Source organism: Coregonus clupeaformis, chromosome 28, assembly GCF_020615455.1.
Source record: "Coregonus clupeaformis isolate EN_2021a chromosome 28, ASM2061545v1, whole genome shotgun sequence".
Lineage (NCBI taxonomy): Eukaryota > Metazoa > Chordata > Actinopteri > Salmoniformes > Salmonidae > Coregonus > Coregonus clupeaformis.
This window is the reverse complement of record NC_059219.1, coordinates 27,984,670-28,008,201: the sequence shown is the minus strand read 5'-3', so window position 1 is coordinate 28,008,201 and position 23,532 is coordinate 27,984,670. Positions and strand designations below refer to the sequence as shown.

The window sequence follows — 23,532 nt, the reverse complement described above, 5'->3', positions numbered from 1 at the left end:
ATATAGGGATGAGGTAGTTGGGTGGGCTAATTTCAGATGGGCTGTGTACAGGTGCAGTGATCGGTAAGGTGCTCTGACAACTGATGCTTAAAGTTAGTGAGGGAGATAAGTCTCCAGCTTCAGAGATTTTTGCAATTCGTTCCAGTCATTGGCAGCAGAGAACTGGAAGGAATGGCGGCCAAAGGAGGTGTTGGCTTTGGGGATGACCAGTGAGATATACCTGCTGGAGCGCAGACTATGGGTGGGTGCTGCTATGGTGACCAATGAGCTAAGATAAGGCAGGGATTTGCCTAGCAGTGATTTATAGATGGCCTGGAGCCAGTGGGTTTGACGACGAACATGTAGTGAGGACCAGCCAACAAGAGCGTACAGGTCACAGTGGTGGGTAGTGTATGGGGAGACAAAACGGATGGCACTGTGATAGACTACATCCAATTTGCTGAGTAGAGGGTTGGAGGCTATTTTGTAAATGACATCGCCGAAGTCAAGGATTGGTAGGATAGTCAGTTTTACGAGGGCATGTTAGGCAGCATGAGTGAAGGAGGCTTTGTTGCAAAATAGGAAGCTGATTCTAGATTTAACTTTGGATTGGAGATGCTTAATGTGAGTCTGAAAGGAGAGTTTACAGTCTAACCAGACACCTAGGTATTTGTAGTTGTCCACATACTCTAGGTCAGACCCGTCAAGAGTAGTAATTCTAGTTGGGTGGGCGGGTGCCAGCAGCGTTCGATTGAAGAGCATGCATTTCGTTTTACTAGTGTTTAAGAGCAGTTGGAGGCTACTGAAGGAGTGTTGTATGGCATTGAAGCTTGTTTGGAGGTTTGTTAACAGAGTGTCCAATGAAGGGCCAGATGTATACAAAATGGTGTCGTCTGCGTAGAGGTGGATCTGAGAGTCACCAGCAGCAAGAGCGACATCATTGATATACACAGAGAAAAGAGTCGGCCCAAGAATTGAACCCTGTGGCACCCCCATAGAGACTGCCATAGGTCCAGACAACAGGCCCTCCGATTTGACACATTGAACTCTATCTGAGAAGTAGTTGGTGAACCAGGCGAGGCAGTCATTTGGGAAACCAAGGCTATTTAGTCTGCCAATAAGAATGCGGTGGTTGACAGAGTCGAAAGCCTTGGCCAGGTCGATGAAGACGGCTGCACACTACTGTCTATTATCGATCGCGGTTATAATATCGTTTAGGACCTTGAGCGTGGCTGAAGTGCACCCATGACCAGCTCGGAAACCGGATTGCATAGCGGAGAAGGTACGGTGGGATTCGAAATGGTTGGTGATCTGTTTGTTAACTTGGCTTTCAAATACTTTCGAAAGGCAGGGCAGGTCTGTAACAGTTTGGATCTAGATTGTCACCCCCTTTGAAGAGGGGGATGACCGCGGCAGCTTTCCAATCTCTGGGGATCTCAGACGTTACGAAAGAGAGGTTGAACAGGCTAGTAATAGGGGTTGCGACAATTTCGGCAGCTAGTTTTAGAAAGAAAGGGTCCAGATTGTCTAGCCCAGCTGATTTGTAGGGGTCCAGATTTTTCAGCTCTTTCAGAACATCAGCTGTCTGAATTTGTGTGAAGGAGAAGCGGGGGGGGGGCATGGGCAAGTTGCAGCGGAGGGTGCAGAGTTGGTGGCCGGGGTAGTGGTAGCCAGGTGGAAAGCATGGCCAGCCGTAGCAAAATGCTTGTTGAAATTCTCGATTATTGTAGATTTATCGGTGGTGATAGTGTTTCCTAGCCTCAGTGCAGTGGGCAGCTGGGAGGAAGTGCTCTTATTCTCCATGGACTTTACAGTGTCCCAAAACTTTTTGGAGTTAGTGCTACAGGATGCACATTTCTGTTTGAAAAAGTTAGCCTTTGCTTTCCTAACTGCTTGTGTATATTGGTTCCTAACTTCCCTGAAAAGTTGCATATCGCGGGGGCTATTTGATGCTAATGCAGTACGCCACAGGATGTTTTTGTGCTGGTCAAGGGCAGTCAAGTCTGAGGAGAACCAGCGGCTATATCTGTTCATAGTTCTGTATTTTTTGAATGGGGCATGTTTATTTAAGATTGAGAGGAAAGCACTTTTAAAGAACAACCAGGCATCCTCTACTGACGGAATGAGATCTATATCCATCCAGGATACCTGGGCCAGGTCAATTAGGAAGGCCTGCTCGCTAAAGTGTTTTAGGGAGCGTTTGACAGTGATGAGGGGTGGTCGTTTGACCGCGGACCCGTTACGGACGCAGGCAATAAGGCAGTGATCACTGAGATCCTGGTTGAAGACAGCGGAGGTGTATTTAGAGGGTAAGTTAGTCAGGGAATATCTATGAGGGTAGGTACCCATGTTTACGGATTTAGGGTTGTACCTGGTAGGTTTGTTGACTCAGAGAGGTCTGGATGACAAGTTCAAAGTGAATGATGCAGTGACAGCCAGGATACCAGGCTAGACAGGAGGCTCATTTGTTAGTTCCCTATTTCTATTTTCTTATTTTTTTCTTATTGGGGAATGTAACATAACTAGTGACGACCCAGTCTGACCCTGTTTCCTTATTGGTAAGCTCTAGATGGGCTGGCTTCCTGATTTGGACAGCACTGTCTAGCCTGGTATCCTGGCTGTCACTGCATCATTCACTTTGAACTTGTCATCCAGACCTCTCTGAGTCCTTTGTTTTTACATAAAGGCATTGTACACAACATCTAAGGATTCTTCAAGAGGTCTGGTGATTGATGATTTAGAAGGGAGTGATGATGATGCAGGGTTTATGGTATTGTTATACAACGGGTGTGTCTAATCCTGAATGCTGATTGGTTAAAACCAAATTTCAGCTGGTGTCTATTCCACAAATTACCACTGGCTAAATCTATGACGTTAAAATGCCTATTTACTCTGTTCCATCTGACTGCGCAATCCACTGTCACATCAGCCCAGCCAGGCACTTTATATACTTGATCTCAACTATAAAAAGCATCTAGACATTATCTCATATTTATTTTAGAGTAACATTTAGTTTTCAACAGCGGAGATTTGTATAAACCTTGCTGTCAGGCTCTCTGACATTTGCAACATTGTTTCAATATTCAAATTCGATCCCCAGTTGTCACATAGTAATAAACGTGTCGGGATGAGACAGACAGGCAGGCACCGTTTCTCAGCCAGTCGAAATCATGAATCAGCTGGCATTATTTTTATGGACATATACAAAGAAATGTGAATTGAAAAAAGCTCAAACGAAACGAAGTGCAGCTAGTTTGCAGTCTTTCCAGCTTCAGTTTGAAGTGATTGTGTTAGCTGTGTTGTTGTCTAGCTCCTCTGAACGACAGTGTCCTGACGAGTGAGCACATTTTCTATGCCAGGCGAAATCGCCTCATTAGCTCATAGTTATGGATGCATACAAATAAATGTCACTAGAAAACAGCTTAAACAAATGCAAATGAAGCTACTTTGCTGTTCTTCTGGCTGCACTTGACGTGACTGTAAGTTATCCATAGTTGGCTAGCTAGCAAGCAAGGGATAAGAACGTTGCCAGTATGAATAAATTCATCAAAATAAAGTTTTTAATGAAAATGTGTCATTCATTATTTGAATAGGTTGGTAACCCGTTGTATAAAAGTGATAATGCCCTCAAAGCCGGTGTTTGAAGGATATATTGGCACGGTTTGCTAACAACACCCTTGCCGATATATCTTCCAAACACCGGCTTCTCTGGCATTATCACTTAATATTCTGTCCTGTGTGCTTTATAGCCTACAGTACAGGCTCTCAGTTGAAACAGGCTCTCTGTTTCCATGTCCAGTACAGTAAGATGTGTGAGGGGTGGAGGTTGTCTTTGTTCTCTGTCACAGTTAGGAACAGGGTGGAGTGCCGTTTCCTCCCTGTGTTTCCCAGACCTTTCCCCCCCCTTTCCTCTGTCCGAGTCACACAGCTGCAGACAGCCTACACACACACCAGACCTCCACTCACTCTTCAGGCACCCTTTTGACAAAAAAATGGGTATAGGAAGGATCCATTTGGTCACCTTTCCAATCTCCGGGATAAGAAACTGTATTTCTTGCTACCAGCTGAATGGAGTGAATGTGCTGCTGCTGTGTGTTTCTGGTAGTATCAGTCAGTCAACCCACTGGATCTGGAGTGTGTCGGCCCAGCACAGCCAGCACTTATCCTGCTTGAGTGGATTTAGCTGACCTGCCTGCCTGCCGCACTCTCCTTGTCAAAGGCAGACCGCTCTGCCAGAGCCTGCTGTGCCTGTGTGTAGGAGAACCAGGGGAGTGTATGTGTTACAGACCACTGCATTTAGCAACTCGTTCTTTGGACATCATGAACTGAATCCACTGCTTTCTGTAACTTCCAGAGGAGCTGGATGTACATGATTTGGACCTGGCCTCTGAACTTGTTTTGTCCGCATGTGGCTTAGCAGCCTGTGGGTCTCTGCGCTGTCACAGCCGCCCCCAGCCCTACCTAGGGTGTTAGGATCGACTAGGGACAAGAGAGTTTGAGTTTTTGAACACAACCTTTTGCTTCCTCATGGCATGCTGCCTGAAGTCCCACCACCATGGAAGCTTGACCCTGAGCTCTCACCCAGGTAGACTAGCTCTGTAATATAACCTCCATGACCCTGCTTTGGAGCCCATTTCCACCTTTTGGCATGCATGTTTCCTCTACCTCCACTTCTGGCCTTTCGAAGGAAGGTATTGTATAGTATTATTACATCTGCCCATAAACCCTCCTGTAGCTCAGTTGGTAGAGCATGGCGCTTGCAACGCCAGGGTTGTGGGTTTGATTCCCACGGGGGGTCAGTATGAAAAAAATATGCACTCACTAACTGTAAGTCGCTCTGGATAAGAGCGTCTGCTAAATGACTAAAATGTAAAATGTAAGCATGCATTGTTGTGGGAACCGAATTGCTGGGGCAACGTTGTTGCCAGGACATCCTGTGTTTGTGGGACTTGTTGGTTGTTTTGCCCCAGCCTCTCTCTACACGGAAAATATTATGTCTGCTGAATAAAAACCTCAACCTTAGAGGAACCTGGCTCACAGAGTTGTTCTGTGACAGGCCTTGTGTAGCTCAGCACCTTGTCAGTCAGCCTGTCAATCACCTGAGCTGTTACCATGGCAGCTGGATGTCTATGCGTGTCTCGGAGAGAGACGCACTCAGGCCAAAGAGAGAGTCCTACCTCCAAATTATTTTTAAAGGTGTATGACTCCACATTGTTAGTGAAAAAGCATATAGAGTGCAATGTGTGTCTGTGTGCTTCTACATAGCCTGTTGGTATTGAAAGGCTGATAACAATATTTTCCCAGTAGGGAGGAATGTGAGACTCTTGACTGTGGGAAGCTATGGATGGAGGCCAGTGCAAGAGGGACTCTCCCATCACATAACTGTTGGTTACTTGGTTGTGAATGTGTGGAGGAGTACATGAGCTTTCACCATCACCCTGCCAAAGCACACACAGTCCCAGAGCTCTGAGCTAAAGATAATAACCTTCCTAATGAGTCTGGCCCTCCCATGTCTTTACTCATGGTTCATATGGGTGTCAGGCTAGCCTAGCTAAGCTAATGTTCTTCTGCACTTTTACTCCGTGTGCATATGGGTGTCAGGCTAGCTCAGCTAGGCTAATGCTCTACTGTGAAAATGTCTGGGCTCTGGTTAGCTCTGCTCTCTGTGCTGTTATGTTGTAGATGCCCAGTTGTGGTTGTCATATTTCAACAGTGTTTCTTGACTCTCCATTCTTCTCTCACTGACTCCATTCCTCCAGATGATGACGTTGACCACCTGCACAACACGACGGGGGGAGATGGGGACGGCACCCCTATCCCATGCAAGGGCAAGGGCAAGTTCTCTACCCTTGGCAAGATCTTCAAACCATGGAAGTGGAGGAAAAAGAAAAGCAGCGAGAAGTTTACGGAAACTTCAGAAGGTTTGTGTTCCGGCTTCATTGTGGTTGTTTGTTTTTATGTGTTGCATTCAATCTTTATCATACGCCTTTCAGTGTGCTTTTTCCTGTCTCTTGGTGATGTTATGTACATGCCATGGCTTTTTCCAGTGTGTCCAGTTCAGTCTGCTTAAAAAAGACAATTGTTATAGTGGTTAGAATAATATCCTTTTTATTTGAAGATCTGTAAACTTACATCTTTGACTTCTGGAACGTGATATGACACACTAAAATTTGAAGTATTATCTTCGGTTTTATATGCTATCTGGAATAAATCTGAAAAAAAACTCTGTGCGTTAACGCACAAGCTTAAATTCTGTGTGTTGACGGCAGTTCTGGAGAGAAAGATGTCGATGAGGCGACCGAGGCAGGAGCTTATAGAACAGGGAGTGCTGAAGGAGCTCCCGGAGAATGGTAAGAGTGCTGCCTCTGGTGATGTCATTCACTCACCTGATCCCCACATGACTCAATCAGCCAGTTCCAGTTGGCTCCCTACTCCTTCCTCTTGCCCCTAACCTTTCAATGTTTCTATATCTGTAAGTTGTAAGCAACATGGTGGACGCTCCACCACTACCCTGCATATACCTATCCAGACCCTTCAGATCTGCAAACATTTAAGGGTTAGGGCAGCCAAGGGGGAGGGAGCAAATTGGAAATGGCTTTATCTGTATCAGACAAAAGTCCAGGGCTATCACACCTACACAGACAGCATAGTCGATGACCGTAACAGCTTCATATTCAGAACACTCAATGGCAGTTGAAGAAAGGCAACTCTCAGGCTCCCTTTTCAACAGTAGAACTATATATTTTGGGAAGAAAATGACATGGTGTTTTTCTTGAGCTGGGGAAATAGCTTTTAAAGTCAGTGTGTTCTGTGCTCTTACTCACTCTGCCGGCGTCAGTGTTGCAGAGGTCCATTTATTAAACATATTTCACTCCAGGGGCAGAGCTCTGATCCAAAGGGGTTGGCAGTTAGGACACCTTTCTCAAACCTCACATTCTGAAGGGGGCTGTGAAATCATGTCCAGATCCACTGAGGGAACCAATCCAAAAGTCCATCTTGTGCCTTATTTCAACAAGCCAAATAAATTTGACAATTTCTACTCAAATATGCACAACATTTTGAGTAGAGATAATGGCTTTGTTAGATTTCTGACTAACCACTCCCTCACACTTGGTTGGTGACTCAAAGTAGTGTTAGTTTATAGATCTTCTCATGTGTGAGTGACGGTTGTCTCTGTATGGAAAGTCTCACTGCTTGTATCCATTTTTGTGACAGAAGGGGACGATCCTCACAGCCCCAAACAGCCCTACGTGAAGAATGGCCACACCCTGCCCATGGGTGGAGGTGGTGGAGGGGGCAGAGTGCAGGAGAACCAGACAAGACCCACCTCAGACTCTGGGATGAACCCATCAGACTTGAAGATTAACCCAGCCTGGCTGCCACAGCCAGAGGACCGCCGGGTCCGCTTCCCCTCGGAAGGAGACCGCCATGGGGACCAGGGTGGCCCCAGAGGCTCTGGACAGCAGGAGGATGGCCGGCGAGGAGGGGGAGGAGGACGATCCCAGGGGGAGGGGGAGGGGGAGTGGAAGTCTAACATGGCCTGGCAGGGCCAGGGGATGGGCCAGGCGCAGGGGATGGGACAGGAGCAGGGGGAGGAGGGGAGACGCGGGGGCAGACTCCACTCTTCTGACGGAGACAAGCGGCCGGGCCTGCAGAAGGCACCATCAGAGGATGGTAGGAAGAGTCGCCCCGCTGAGACAGCATGGAAGCCCACCCTCCCCCGGCACGCATCCGCAGAGGAGGGAAGGGCCCGTAGAGGTGAGCTATTAACACACACATTCTTTTACTTTTAGATTTGTGTGTATTGTTGTGAATTGTTAGAGCTAGGAACACAAGCTAGGCGCTAGGAACACAAGCATTTCGCTACACACGGAATAACATCTGCTAAATATGTGTATGTGACCAATCAAATTTTGATTTGACACACACACCCTTATTCTGTGGAGTAGGATGACGCTGTCTCTAGACACTGATCTAAGGTTTGTCTTTTTACCCCTAATTTAAGATTTGAAAAGGATCAGCTGATCCTAGATCTGTGCATAAGGGAAACTTCTGCCCCCCCTCCGTCTTCCTCCTCTTCAGTACTCTGGTTTGGGCCCAGATATAGACAGGAGTCTCTGAGCCTCTTTGCTCCCCTGAGTCCTGCTCCAGCTATGCGTCTTATTCAGGAACAGAAGGGAATAAAGGGAATAGCTCATCCTCTCTTCCTTTCGGAATTAATGCGGCACTATCGTTTTAACCATTCCTGCCCTTAAAAGCTAATGCCTGTCAGCTCAACCGTAACCCTGCTGACGAGCTAAAGCTAGTTGATACCATTCCAGTTATTACACACTTAGCTAAATGGCATTTAGTGTCCGCTGTTTCTTTTAGATCTTACGCTCTCCCTGATTTATATCTTAATCTTCTCGCTTTCTCTCTCTCGCCCTCTATTCTGTCTCTTCTCTCTCACTTCTGAAACTTCCATTTCATCCCTCCCCCTCTCCTTTTTTCCCCTTTTCTCTCTCCCTCAGTTTTCTTTGACCTACAGTGCCTTCAGAAAGTATTCACAACCCTTGACTTTTTCCAATACAGTTTCAACCCTTTTGTAATGGCTAGCCTAAATAAGTCACTACAATGATACACGCACCCTTCCTAACTCAGTTGCCAGAGAGGAAGGAAACTGCTCAGGGATTTCAGCATATTAGAGTTTAATGGCTGTGATAGGAGATAACTCAGGATGGCTCAACAACATTGTAGTTACTCCACAATACTAACATAAGTGACAGAATGCAAAGAAGGAAGCTTGTACAGGAAGCCTGTAATCTAACACAACACATCACGGAGTACCACTCTTCATATTTTCAAGCATGGTGGCTGCATCATGTTATAGGTATGCTTGTCATCGGTAAAGACTAGTTTTTTTTAGGATGAAAATAAGTAGAATAGAGCTAAGCACAGGTAAAATCCTAGAGGGAAACTTGGTTCAGTCTGCTTTCAAACAGCAACTGGGAGACAAATTCTCCTTTCAACAGGACAATTACCTAAAATAGAAGGCCAAAATATACACTGCAGTTGCTTACCAAGACAACATTGAATGTACCCGAGTGGCCTAGTTACAGTTTTGACTTAAATTGGCTCTATGGCAAGACTTGAAAATGGCTGACTAGCAATGATCAACTTGACAGAGCTTGAATAATTGTTTTAAAGAATAATGGGCAAATATTGTACCATCCAGGTGTGCAAAGCTCTTAAGAGACTTACCCAGAAAGACTCAGAGCTGTAATTGCTGCCAAAGGTGATTCTAACATGTATTGACTCAAGGGGTTGAATACTTATCTAATCAAGATATGAGTTTTATTTTCCATGTAAAAACAAAAAATCTTACACTTTGACATTAGAGCATTTTGTGTAGATCATTGACCATAAAAAAAAAATGTATCCCACTTTGTAACACAACAAAATGTGAAAAAAGTCAAGGACTGTGAATACTTTCTGAAGGCACTGTATTTCCTCTCTTCTCTGTGACATCAGCGTGTGATAAAGATAAAATAAACTTCAAACTTCAGCTTTGAGGAATGGCGTGGGATAAAAAGCATGGTGGGGGGCTAGGGGAATGGGGGAGGGAGGTTGGTAATTACAGCACTGTTTCTCTTCACAACTGATCCCCTGATAATGACAATCTCATACAAGTTTTTTGATACACACACACACACACACACACACACACACACACACACACACACACACACACACACACACACTAGAGTGGCTGAGTGAATGGCACAAATCGGCTCAGTGCTCCAACCCAAGACTGAAACATTTATGTTTTTTAGGGAGATGCATAATGTGATGAGATTGGCTCTTTCAATAATGGAAAAGATACTAACACGCTCCAAAAAGGCTAGCAGTGTGTAGTGAGTTGCTGTGTGTACGGTCTTTGACACGAATGCGCCCCTGTGTCTCTCATGATGATGATTAGTTATTAAGTGTTCTTTCTTTAACACATGTATGTTATGTAACGTGCTTTGTGTGCTGTGTGTTTTGCAGAAACGGATAGCCATTTTGTTCCTGACCCAGATTCGCTGCGGGACACTCTCCGAGAGCCGCTGCCGCCCAAACAGTCTGTTATGCCCCCCAAGTGGCTGATGAGCTCCACCCCCGAGCCCGGCAATGAAGGGTCACCCTCACCCCGCACCCCATCCAACCACCCTGCAACCACGTACTCTTCACCCCGCACCCCATCCAACCACCCTGCAACCACGTACTCTTCCTCCTCCTCTTCTTCCTCTGCAGTTGCAAAGCCTGCCCGAAATGTCTCCTCTGCAGGCGCCAACCCCCAATCTTCAGCAATAGTGTCCCTTGTGCCATCCTCCACCCCCCAGGCGACCAAGCAGCCTCCCCTCCCCCCGCCCAAGCCTGTCAACAGGGGCGGCAACGCGGCCATGTTGGGTGAGTAGTAGTTCTAGTTGTGGTGGTTGTAGTAGTAGGGACCGCAGCTGCCCATTTAATCACGGGATGGCAGAATTAGCCAATGAGATGCCAGAGGAGACCAGGTGCAGCTTGCATCGATACACACACATATTCACTCGTGCACATGCACACATGCAAAATCAGTGGAGCTTCCTCACGTAACATGTAGTCATTTGTCATATGCATACATGCCTGCAGAAGACTCACGTTACATGCATAGTCATTACTACAAGGGACACGTGCACGTCGCGCGCATTCACACACACACACACACACACACACACACACACACACACACACACACACTGAAACACACACACATACACTTTTCCACTCTCATCATAATAATGATGTTATCCCTGCGGCTCCAGCGGCTGTTCCCCAGCCGATGACTTAATAAGACTGATCTATTTTAGACAGCAGCAGCAGAGCAGATTTTCCCTGTCATTGTACTCTCCCAGGACACCACTGACTCTGGTTGCTCTGAGCCTGCTGCTGCTCAGCTCCATGCGAAGACAATGTTGTCGTTGTTGTTGTTGTTTTTACCAGGGGCATTTCTCCTCAGGGGAGCCTGACTTTATTCAGACTCTAATTTAGCCTGGAGCTAGTAGGCTTGGAAGTCATTTGCTGTGCGCTGGTGTCACCTTTTCGCAATCTATAGTCTGTCAAGCTATTTCATATGCACGTTCTAGAATGTGTGTAGACATTTCAGCTGTTATATATTGTAAACAATTCCGATGTATTAAACCATGTCGGATATGATCAAAAAATGGGGCATAGAATACTCTGAACAATGGGGGCTTTTCATGATGTAGTCATGTAGCAGGAAGGAGAAACGGCATTAGGAAATTGCTTTGCTGATAAACATTCTGCATTCTTAATTTGGTACAATTACAATACGTTCCGTTATTGTCTTAAACTGTAGGAGTTTTGATTACCTCTCTTCACTTTCCCCACTTGGTGCCCCTCTCACAGCCCAGGCAAGCCCCTTAGACACTTAGCGCAGTACTCTAATTACACACACCCTCTTGTTCTGGGTGCTGGTAGTGGATTCAGTGTAGGCATATCGACCTTGGTCGTGTTCATTAGACGCCACACGTCAAAAAACTGACTGAAACCAGGAAGGACTACATGGACTGTTTTTAAAATGTTGTGCTACGGTGTGCCCTAATGAACACCACCCTGGTGTAAGTGTAGTTAAGGTGACCAGATATTGGAAATGGGGCTAGTTGTGCGAAAATATTTAAAAAACAATGGTATGGAACTATAGTTAACTATCAATTTTCGCTATATTCCTTTCAAATACTTGTATTAATTATAACAGTTTTCTTAGGCTAGTAATTTTAGAATCACCTGTTTAGTAGCCTGGTCGGCATGGTTGTTCATGCGGTGGTTACATGTTTGTATCAATGATCAAATGTTCTCATAAATGGTCAAACAAGTTTGGTACAGGGATAGACCATTTTTACATGCAAATCTGACTGGATACAGCGTTTTGATTATTGAAATATCAACCTCAATTTAACTTCACAGTTGCGTCTTTCTTTCTATGGGATAATCAAGGACATTTTTGGGGACAGCTCTAGCCGGGGGCAGGCCACAAAAATTGAGGACTGTCCCTGGAAATCAGGGACATCTGGTTACCCTATACACAGTGTATACATTCAGCCAGCCTATATGAGAGCTGAAGGCCTGCGTGTCGTGACTCTCGTCCCCCGCCAGCCTCCACTCTACATGGGGGTGAGAACCAGAATGACTCCCAGCTGCCCCTCTACTGGTCCTGCTGGAAACGCGAGGGAGACTATGACGTCTACCTGTCCCTCCCTGTCTACCTGTGCCGGCGGGATGGCAGAGGCCTGCGGTCAGGTAAAACAAAGGATGCCCACCAATGCCCCTCTTCACTGGCATCGCCGCAGCAACGGTGCCCACCCTGTCTTTCTAACGTCTTCCCGAGCCTGCATTGTGTGTGTGGCTGTTATCGTCAACCTTCTGGTCACCTGCGTCATCATATTGCATCATCCTGACTTGAAATGCCTCATGCCAAACGCTACCTGGCTGGACTAACCTATAACGGCCTGGATTGAGAGCTCTCTTCTGCTCATGCCACGTTAGGCTGCATGCGCGTAAGAAGGTTGAATGAGAGTGAGGTGTGCGTGTGCATGTAAGTGGGTGTACGTGGGTGTCTGAGCACCATATGTGTACTACCACCTCTGGCATGTGAATGGGGGAGTAACAGAGTCTCCAGTGATGGCTAGCTGTGGCAGCGCAGCACAGACCGGGCTGCCCCATAAAGGCTAATCCACACATCTGCTCTGGAGCGAGAGAAGGGCAGATAAAGGGCTTGATGTTATAATCCAGTCCAGTTTATTGCATGGTTCATGTCTGGCACTCAATCGGTCAGCTGCTGTTATCTATTGTACTCCAATGCGGTGTGTGTTCATGGCTTTGTATTTTAATGCTATTTCGTGGTGACACATTCATCAGCAACTGCATCGAGCTTACGGATTTAAAGGTTTGCATGCAATCGCGAAATGTATATTCCAGCTTGGTTGAACAGGGTTTTTTCATAATTCTCAGTTCAGAGATGCTAAGAAGCGATGGATGCATACTGGCCAATTTGATTTGTATATGGTCTGTGTGTATTCTAGAGCAGGTGTACATATTCAAACCCTCACTGTAACCTTGATTGCCACATGCACCCGTTTGTAGTGTAAGACCCTGTCGGATGCACTCATGTGGACCCAGTCATGTGACCTGGGTTTGTGGATCTATGCATTAATGTGGACTCAGTCATGTGATCTGGGTGTGTGTATATCCGTTCATGTGCACTCACCCATGTTACTTGGGCTCCTCTTACATGTAAATGGAGACATAAACAAGCATGTGCAATCACTTGATCCACGGTTGAAAGCCCAGATTTAGGTTAATAAAGTAAGTGAACATGTGTGTTTATCAGTGTGTGTGACACATTCAATAAACTGTGTTTCTCCATCCCACAGGCGACCTCACCCAGGCCGGTACCAGCCTTGTGTCAACTAAGCCCTCCCCACCGATGCCCCCCAAGAGGACCACCCCTGTCACAAAGCGCAACCAGGAGGACCCCTCTGTGTCCACTCAGTCTGTCTCCTCCCCCTCCCTGCTTTCTCCTGAGGACCATCATAACCACTCAGTGGGCTTCCAGATGCCTCCCCCGTCCCCGCCCTTACCCACACACATCCCCCCTTCTCCCCCCCGCCAGCATCTGCACGCGCACTACCTCCACCACCAGCATTCCTACCAACATCCCATCCCCCAGCCCTTGCTCTTTGACCCTCCCAGCCCCACCAGTGAGCCCCCCCAGCGTCCGGCCCCCGTCCCCCTGCACATCATGATCCAGAGGGCCCTGTCCAGCCCCGGCCCAGCCCAGCCACACCCCGATGGCTCCCAGCGCTCAGCCCACTCCCTGCTCTTCGAGACACCGCCCGAGTACCAGGGGGACCGTGGCCGGCCCCTAGCCGTCAGCATCCAGCCTCTGAAACTGTGAGTCCTATATGTTACTGTGGATATTTAATCAATGTTCTAGACTTGAGTAAAACACACACCTGAAAAATTAGGTGTAAAGTTGGCAAGACCTTGTCTAGGACTTATGAAAGGATCTAGCCACACAATCTTTCTGTGATGCCAATGATTTATTATCAGCTCCATCAATAATTATATGTGACTGGCGGCTTTTCCTATTTCTGTTGAAATCATCTGATCTCCATCGCTCCATTTCTCTCTCTCTCTCCCTCCTCTCTCTCCATCAGGGCTGAGGATGACTACTCTGAGGAGGATGATGAAGAAGAAGAGGAGGAGGAGTACGATGGGGAGCTCCCCCAGCCAGAGCTGGAGCCACGGAGCAGAAGGTGCATGGTGGGAGGGCCCAGCATCAGCGTCATCCCCGAGGGACCCAACAGCAGTGAGGAGGAGGAAGAAGAGCAGGACCTGCAAAGGGACGACAGCGACTCGGACGGGCCAGTGCTTTATAAGGATGAAGATTCAGACGAGGATGAGGAGGATGAGCCTCCACCCAGTATGTATCTGTCTCACTTGAATTGGTTTATGGATAAACATTTATACTTAGATTCAAAATCAAATCAAATGTATTGGTCACATACACGTATTTAGCAGGTGTAGCGAAATGCTTGTGTTTATAGCTCCGACAGTGCAGTAATATCTAACAAGTAATATCTAACAATTTCACAACATATACCCAATACACACAAATCTAAGTAAAGCAATGGAATTAAGAATATATAAATAAATAAACTCAGCAAAAAAAGAAATGTCCCTTTTTCAGGACCCTGTCTTTCAAAGATAATTCGTAAAAATCCAAATAACTTCACAGATCTTCATTGTAAAGGGTTTAAACACTGTTTCCATGCTTGTTCAATGAACCATAAACAATTAAAGAACATGCACCTGTGGAACTGTCGTTAAGACACTAACAGTTTACAGACGGTAGGCAATTAAGGTCACAGTTATGAAAACTTAGGACACTAAAGAGGCCTTTCTACTGACTCTGAAAAACACCAAAAGAAAGATGCCCCAGGGTCCCTGCTCATCTGTGTGAACGTGCCTTAGGCATGCTGCAAGGAGGCATGAGGACTGCAGATGTGGCCAGGGAAATAAATTGCAATGTCCATACTATGAGACGCCTAAGACAGCGCTACAGGGAGACAGCTGATGGTCCTCGCAGTGGCAGACCACGTGTAACAACACCATCGGTACATCCGAACATCACACCTGCGGGACAGGTACAGGATGGCAACAACTGCCCGAGTTACACCAGGAACGCACAATCCCTCCATCAGTGCTCAGACTGTCCGCAATCGGCTGAGAGAGGCTGGACTGAGGGCTTGTAGGCCTGTTGTAAGGCAGGTCCTCACCAGACATCACTGGTTTTGTCTCACCAGGGGTGATGGTCGGATTTGCGTTTATCGTCGAAGGAATGAGCGTTAAGCCGAGGCCTGTACTCTGGAGCGGGATCGATTGGGAGGTGGAGGGTCCGTCATGGTCTGGGGCGGTGTGTCACAGCATCATCAGACTGAGCTTGTTGTCATTGTAGGCAATCTCAACGCTGTGCGTTACAGGGAACACATTCTCCTCCCTCTTGGTACCCTTCCTGCAGGCTCATCCTGACATGACCCTCCAGCATGACAATGCCACCAGCCATACTGCTCGTTCTGTGCGTGATTTCCTGCAAGACAGGAATGTCAGTGTTCTGTCATGGCCAGCGAAGAGCCCGGATCTCAATCCCATTGAGCACGTCTTGGACCTGTTGGATCGGAGGGTGAGGGCTAGGGCCATTCCCCCCAGAAATGTCCAGGAACTTGAAGGTGCCTTGATGGAACAGTGGGGTAACATCTCACAGCAATAACTGGCAAGTCTGGTGCAGTCCATGAGCAGGAGATACACTGCAGTACTTAATGCAGCTGGTGGCCACAACAGATACTGACAGTTACTTTTGATTTTGACCCCCCTTTGTTCAGGGACACATTATTCAATTTCTGTTAGTCACGTGTCTGTGGAACTTGTTCAGTTTATGTCTCAGTTGTTGAATCTTGTTATGTTCATACAAATATTTACACATGTTAAGTTTGCTGAAAGTAAACGCAGTTGACAGTGAGAGGACGTTTCTTTTTTTGCTGAGTTTATATGGACCAGCAATGTCAGAGCGGCATAGACTAAGATACAGTAGAATAGTATAGAATACAGTATATACATATGATACAGTGGCAGCTTCTTAAAAATACTGTAAAAGTAAATATGCCACCTAGCAGACGTGACTTACAGTAGAATGCATACAACCTTTGTATGTGATTATTATCCCTGCGGGAATTTACCCCCGATTTGCCGTTGCTAGAGCTGCACTCTTACCAATTGAGCCACACAGGATACCTACAGTGAGGGAAAAAAGTATTTGATCCCCTGCTGATTTTGTACGTTTGCCCACTGACAAAGATATGATCAGTCTATAATTTTAATGGTAGGTTTATTTGAACAGTGAGAGACAGAATAACAACAAAAAAATCTAGAAAAACACAAAATGTTTTCCATTTTAATGAGAGAAATAAGTATTTGACCCCCTCTCAATCAGAAAGATTTCTGGCTCCCAGGTGTCTTTTATACAGGTAACGAGCTGAGATTAGGAGCACACTCTTAAATGGAGTGCTCCTAATCTCAGCTTATTACCTGTATAAAAGACACCTGTACACAGAAGCAATCAATCAATCAGATTCCAAACTCTCCACCATGGCCAAGTCCAAAGTGCTCTCCAAGGATGTCAGGGACAATATTGTAGACTTACACAAGGCTGGAATGGGCTAAAAGACCATCGCAGCTTGGTGAGAAGGTGACAACAGTTGGTGCGATTATTCGCAAATGGAAGAAACACAAAAGAACTGTCAATCTCCCTCGGCCTGGGGCTCCATGCAAGATCTCACCTCGTGGAGTTGCAATGATCATGAGAACGGTGAGGAATCAGCCCAGAACTACACGGGAGGATCTTGTCAATGATCTCAAGGCAGCTGGGACCATAGTCACCAAGAAAACAATTGGTAACACACTACGCCGTGAAGGACTGAAATCCTGCAGCACCCGCAAGGTCCCCCTGCTCAAGAAAGCACATATACAGGGCCGTCTGAAGTTTGCCAATGAACATCTGAATGATTCAGAGGAGAACTGGGTGAAAGTGTTGTGGTCAGATGAGACCAAAATCGAGCTCTTTGGCATCAACTCAACTCGCCGTGTTTGGAGGAGGAGGAATGCTGCCTATGACCCCAAGAACACCATCCCCACCGTCAAACATGGAGGTGGAAACATTATGCTTTGGGGGTGTTTTTCTGCTAAGGGGACAGGACAACTTCACCGCATCAAAGGGACGATGGACGGGGCCATGTACCATCAAATCTTGGGTGAGAACCTCTTTCCCTCAGGCAGGGCATTGAAAATGGGTCATGGATGGGTATTCCAGCATGACAATGACCCAAAACACACGGCCAAGGCAACAAAGGAGTGGCTGAAGAAGAAGCACATTAAGGTTCTGGAGTGGCCTAGCCAGTCTCCAGACCTTAATCCCATAGAAAATCTGTGGAGGGAGCTGAAGGTTCGAGTTGCCAAACGTCAGCCTCGAAACCTTAATGACTTGGAGAAGATCTGCAAAGAAGAGTGGAACAAAATGCCTCCTGAGATGTGTGCAAACCTGGTGGCCAACTACAAGAAACGTCTGACCTCTGTGATTGCCAACAAGGGTTTTGCCACCAAGTACTAAGTCATGTTTTGCAGAGGGGTCAAATACTTATTTCCCTCATTAAAATGCAAATCAATTTATAACATTTTTGACATGCGTTTTTGTCGATTTTTTTGTTGTTATTCTGTCTCTCACTGTTCAAATAAACCTACCATTAAAATTATAGACTGATCATGTCTTTGTCAGTGGGCAAACGTACAAAATCAGCAGGGGATCAAATACTTTTTTCCCTCACTGTATGTATCTTTGTATACCTGACTACATCTCTCTGTGGTTCTTGTTCAGGTGCTTTGGCCAGCAGGGTCAGAAGGAAAGACACGTTAGCTTTGAAACTGAGTAACCGAAATGCCCCAGAGAAAGATGCTCGGGAGGACAAGTCCAGCGGTCACACGGGAGGACGCACTCCGGGACACACACACCAAGGGTCAACAGGGCTGACGTGGCAGAGCAGGGAGCAATGGGAGGCCATACGCACACAAATAGGCTCTGCACTCACAAGGTAATAGATAAAGCCACATACACACAGTCTCACTATCATTTTCTTTCGCTCTTTCCTCTTTTCTCCCTCTCTTCTCTCTCTTCTCCCTCTCTTCTCTCTCTCCACATATACACACCAAATCTAACACAAGGTTGATGTGATGCTGATGTTCTAACTTCTATCCTCTAGGCGTCTCAGCCAGAGACCCAGTGCAGAGGAGCTGGAGCAGAGAAACATCCTTCAACGTAAGTCTTTCCAACTCTCCATCACAATTTTTCCTTCCCTGAGTATGGGAATGAAGCGACAGGTGAAAGCTTTGTGGTGGAGGCGTGGAGCCCTTGCCTTCACCTGTCCGATCACGTCTGATCAGGGATAACTTCAAGGAAGGGAGGAAGGAATAATGCACTTTTATGGAATTGGAATGGGACCTAGGTTTTCACCTAATCACTGCTCAATCCCCACTGGTATTTCTCTCTCAGTAATGATTCTTGTTATTTATATAAATGAGGCCATATTCCAAGAGCATGATGCCACTTCTTATCAATGTGGATTAGGAAAACACATTTCTCAATCGGTGTACTTTTGTATTTGTACCTAGTACCTTTATTAAATCCCATTGGAAAATCAAATTTTTGTGAAATGGACAACAATTGCACAATTTGGTGAATGTCTGCACAGGGTTCTAAATGTTGGTTTGACTCTCTCTCTCCTTTCCAGCCAAGAACCAGGTAGACAGGCAGGCGGAGGTCCGAGAGATCAAACGTAGGCTCACCAGGAAGGTAAGACCAGTGACACACACACTCACTACTGTTAACTGTTATAAGCTAGTTCTCTCATTTAACAGAACATTTACATACAGAGGATTAACTAGAGTGAATTGTTATAAGACGAGCTGAGAGAAGATAGAAGGTAGTCCTCTTCAAGGGATACTGGCAATGAGGCCCTTTATCTACTTCCCCAGATTCAGATGAACTTGTGAATACCAATTTGGCTCGCAAAACTACCTCTAACTTCCTTCATACTGAACACAGAGACATACAAATGGTATTCACATTGATCTGACTCTGGGGAAGTAGATAAAGGGCCTCATTGCCAAAATCTCAAAGTATCCCTTTAAACTCTGTATTTAACTCCTCCTCTAGCTGAGTCAGAGGCCCACGGTTGCTGAGCTACAGGCCAGAAAGATCCTGCGCTTCCACGAGTATGTGGAGGTCACCACAGCCAATGACTACGATCGGCGCGCGGACAAGCCCTGGACCAAGCTAACACCCGCCGACAAGGTACAATCAGCTGTCACTCATAGCTCCCTAAATCACGGCTTGTAATGCACTTATTTATTGACACCAGTATATCTTATTGACCAGTAAAGGAAGTATATATTTCTGTGTTTACTTTAGCATTTAGATGCTGTCTTATGCGACTTGATACAGTTAACTTTCCCTCCTTCGTCCAGGCTGCCATTCGGAAGGAGCTCAATGACTTTAAGAGCTCTGAAATGGAGGTTCATGAAGACAGTAGGATCTATACAAGGTACTTCCTCAGCCTATGGACAACATGAAGTTATATACACCATTACATAATATAGATCTTGAATTAACATACCAATACATTTGTTTCGGTCCCTTTAATTGGCGGCTCTTACAGCCGGAAAATACCTTTTTCAGATGTTGAGTTGTTGTGATTGATCAAATTATATTTGATGTCCCTTTCTTTAGGTTCCACCGGCCTTAGCATCCACCCCATACTGGAAAGCACGTACTTAACCAGCGGCCGGCAGAGTCTCTGGAGAGGAGTTGCGGGGTCTTGGTGCTCCCTAAACAGACTGCCTTTTTATGTTGCTGAATGTACTGTACAGATCATCAAGGAAGGCCCGGGAATTGACTGAACTGAAAACAGGGGGACTGAGGACCAGATGCAGTATTTCTCCCGGACAGTAGGGGGAGCCAAGTGCCAACAAAGTGGAGAGGTGGCAGAGGGGCTTGACCGATCGGGCTGACTGGGAGACACTCTGCCAATGTGTGTTATCCCTCAGGGACTTGGTTCCACTGACAACGACCTTTTGCCGCCTCTTTCGATGTTGCCTTTTTTTTCTGCTTTTACTCTGTATGGCACAGTTAACCCATGTTGCAGAGATGTAAATGCAATAACATTACAGTAATAATAGTCATAATAATGACGGCTACAATAATAAACACAGTAATAATAAATGTTAGAGACTTGAAGCTGCAGAAAGAGGACGAGGAGGAAGACAACTGTGGGATTTGCCATTCCCAAGACTGGAAAAGCTCTGGGATAATTGTGTACTTGCTGTGATTTCTTAGACTGAAACTTTGGAGAGTTCTAATAATGACAACTGTAATGCATAATATTTTGATCACATCAGAAATTACCGCTTTTATTTGAACCTGTTTTATAGTGTGCATTTGTACATTTTAGTCATTTAGCAGACGCTCTTATCCAGAGCAACTTACAGGAGCAGTTAGGGTTAAGTGCCTTGCTCAAGGGCACTTCAACAGATTTTTCACCTAGTCGGCTAGGGGATTCAAACCAGCGACCTTTCGGTTACTGGCCCAACGTTCTTAACCGCTAGCCTGCCTTGCCTGTATTTGTATTTGGTTGTGATGTGGGGTGAGCATTTGAGCTTTAACTAGTCATAGGAAAGAAAACAATGAGGAGGTAGTTGGTGTGCTATTCTTAAATTTTATTTTTTGGGCCAGACACTGATCTCCATGCTGTGACAGTATAATGATGGTTTTTCATATCGCAGATTTCTTCAATTCGCTGCATGAGCCAACACACAGTGCAATTATTGAATCAACACATTTTAATTTTTTATTTATGCTTTTTTATTTGATTTTTTTGTACTTCTCTACATAGGTCAAACCATGCAATTCTGCAATTGATAGCTGTTTTTAAAATGCAAAGATCATGATGATGGCATCTTAAATAGAACAAAAGTTAAACTTATAAATCTTTACAGAATGTATCAAAGTGCAGTTACCATAATCAAACATGAAAACAACACAATTAGTGGATTTTACGGTTGACAGGGAATCATTTCGGCAGGAACATACTTTTTTATCTGGAGAAATGTATCATGCGTTGTCTTCTGGTCAGTAGATTACAGGGTCCTTTGCTGTACAGATGCATTTAGGTTACTGTTGTGTATATATTTTTCTTCCTTATTATTTGAAAATAAATGTTAAATATAATAAAGTATTATAGGTTGCTATTTTTTTAAGCACTAAATATTACTGTATGATTAAACACTACAGCAATGGAAATATTAAAGTGTACCTGTTTTACTTCGTTTTATGAAATGTGGAATTTTAGTAACTGACTTTCTGTTTAGATGTAAATAGTCACCTCTAATTAAAAACCTTACAAATCACTCTGAGTCTTGTTGTTGGACTCATGCCGCGTTCATGTGCTATTCGGAACTAGGAAACTCAGAAATTGTTCGACTTGCTAACTGTTTGCAGTTACACGTGCTGCGTTCAACCAGTTAGCAAGTCTAACGTTTGAGTTTCCTACTTCCGACTAGCACTTGAATGCGTCATTAAAAGCTCACTTATGTGAATAAATATGTGTACAGGGTAAAGTGATGGTTCACTCCAGAATGAATTGCCTAATTTAGATAAGAGTCCACGTCCCATCTTCAGTTGTGAAGATCCAGCTAAATCCTGTAATTCCAAATGAATGGGAAAAATGGGACTTCATCATTCAAGATGGTGCAATATCTCTCATTCATCTGGGATTGAGGCATATAGCTGAATCACAAGAACCTACAAGTGGATCTAGACTAGTTAAAGGCCCAATGCAGCTGTTTAAATATATATATATATATTACTGTAATAGATTTCCATTAAAATTGTTGAAAGAAATAGCTCTTTAGCCAAAAAATAATTGTCAAGCAAGAACTTTGCTAGGACTAACCAAGTTTCCATCCAGTTTTTATGCGAGTAAGTCATAACGTATAAAAACAAATCACGACAGCTGTGATGGAAACAGGACGTTTCGGTACAATTTTATAAATGCTGCCATAATTTGTTCGTAAATATCGAGGGTCTTATTCTGGTGGCATTATGGTTGATGCTTGACTACTGTTTGACAATAAAAATATTCTCATGTAGACTAGTTCACCTGCACAGCCTACCCACACTGTATCTGCAAGCTGTTGGCTAGAGCGCATGTGCCAAGACCAGAGTAGGCACATTTGCTATTTAACGCAACAGTTTTTGTGGCAAAACTATCGGTAGAGATGAAATGTTGAAAATGCGATGGAAACACAAACTTTTGATTTTTATTCAGTACATGAAAACGTATGCAAAAAAAGTACATTTTGTGTGCACTACGTCATCACGCGCCGATTTCTATCCGCAACAGGTCAGCTTGCTGGAAAGACACCACTGTTGGGAAAATGTGCATATTTTCTTTATGCGTATTTTTGAATATTCGCATGAAAATGTGTCTCCAATTGTATGGAAACCTAGCTATTGTCTTGGTAGGGAGGGGAAAACTAGTTGTTATTGGCAGAGTTTTGGAACTCTCTTTGTTATTGGTCTATTAACCAATTTACTGCATGTTGATATCACCATCGAAAGCTGACACTCCCACCCATGCAACCCTGCTGATTTGAAGGTCCTGTGTAGATTGCTTTTTCAACCAGCAACTATCAGGAAATGACACAACACATTTTTTTGCACACTTAGTGTTCGTTTCATCAGCTGATACAATTTTGACTAGCTGGGCCTTTAAATGCCCACACCAGTAGAAATCCACTTTTTCGAGCTGAAAGAAGATAGCCAGAGTTTACCCATGATGTTGCACAAAGATGTAAATCAATAAGTCATCGTTTTAGTCAAAGTATGAGATATTAGGGCTTGAAGTGCCATATCCGAATGTTAGACTTCAGATTTTCCCTGAGTCGTGTCTTCCTATGAGATGACGTGCAAATTCTTTACAGCCTACATTTTGTTTCAGTGCTGGGTTTTATGCCGTGTTCACGAGCTAGGAAACGCTGACATTTTTGATTTGCTGATTTGTTGAACGCGGCACGTGATTAACTACAACCAGTTAGCAAGTCTGAAATTTCAGTCTCCTATTTCTGACTAGATGTGAACGCGACATTATGCAGTAGTGTGGTGGAGGGTATTGGTATACCAACTTGTTTTTCAGTGGGCATTGCTTGTTTCTTAAGAGTCTAAGCCATTGGGGTGGGTTCTAAGCTGACATATGGAATTGCTTTAAGATGGTAATTTAGCTATTTGATTTTGTATTTTATTTTTGAATGTTTTAGGACCCCTTTAGGTATAAAAAATATATATATAAAACAATTATTTGATCAAATATTGAA

General features: G+C 45.0%; 1 protein-coding gene across 4 annotated transcripts in view; it reads left to right on the top strand.

The window, feature by feature from the left end:
• LOC121543508 (phosphatase and actin regulator 4B-like) overlaps positions 1 to 20,673 on the top strand; it is a 60,748-nt gene extending 40,075 nt beyond the window's left edge. Inside the window, exons 1-14 of one of the 4 annotated variants that reach the window (XM_045208830.1) lie at positions 4,045 to 4,564; positions 5,739 to 5,900; positions 6,249 to 6,329; positions 7,195 to 7,737; positions 10,006 to 10,407; positions 12,151 to 12,294; positions 13,428 to 13,947; positions 14,214 to 14,479; positions 17,984 to 18,197; positions 18,366 to 18,421; positions 18,894 to 18,955; positions 19,319 to 19,456; positions 19,630 to 19,706; positions 19,892 to 20,673. In XM_045208830.1, coding sequence (XP_045064765.1) covers positions 4,507 to 4,564; positions 5,739 to 5,900; positions 6,249 to 6,329; positions 7,195 to 7,737; positions 10,006 to 10,407; positions 12,151 to 12,294; positions 13,428 to 13,947; positions 14,214 to 14,479; positions 17,984 to 18,197; positions 18,366 to 18,421; positions 18,894 to 18,955; positions 19,319 to 19,456; positions 19,630 to 19,706; positions 19,892 to 19,907 — 2,739 coding nt within the window. In that variant the 5' untranslated portion in view covers positions 4,045 to 4,506 and the 3' untranslated portion in view covers positions 19,908 to 20,673. Of the gene's footprint in view, positions 1 to 4,044; positions 4,565 to 5,738; positions 5,901 to 6,248; positions 6,330 to 7,194; positions 7,738 to 10,005; positions 10,408 to 12,150; positions 12,295 to 13,427; positions 13,948 to 14,213; positions 14,480 to 17,983; positions 18,198 to 18,365; positions 18,422 to 18,893; positions 18,956 to 19,318; positions 19,457 to 19,629; positions 19,707 to 19,891 lie in introns of those variants that run through there. The other 3 variants (XM_045208831.1, XM_045208832.1, XM_041853416.2) reach the window with 3 other exon arrangements.
• Positions 20,674 to 23,532: the final 2,859 nt, after the last annotated feature.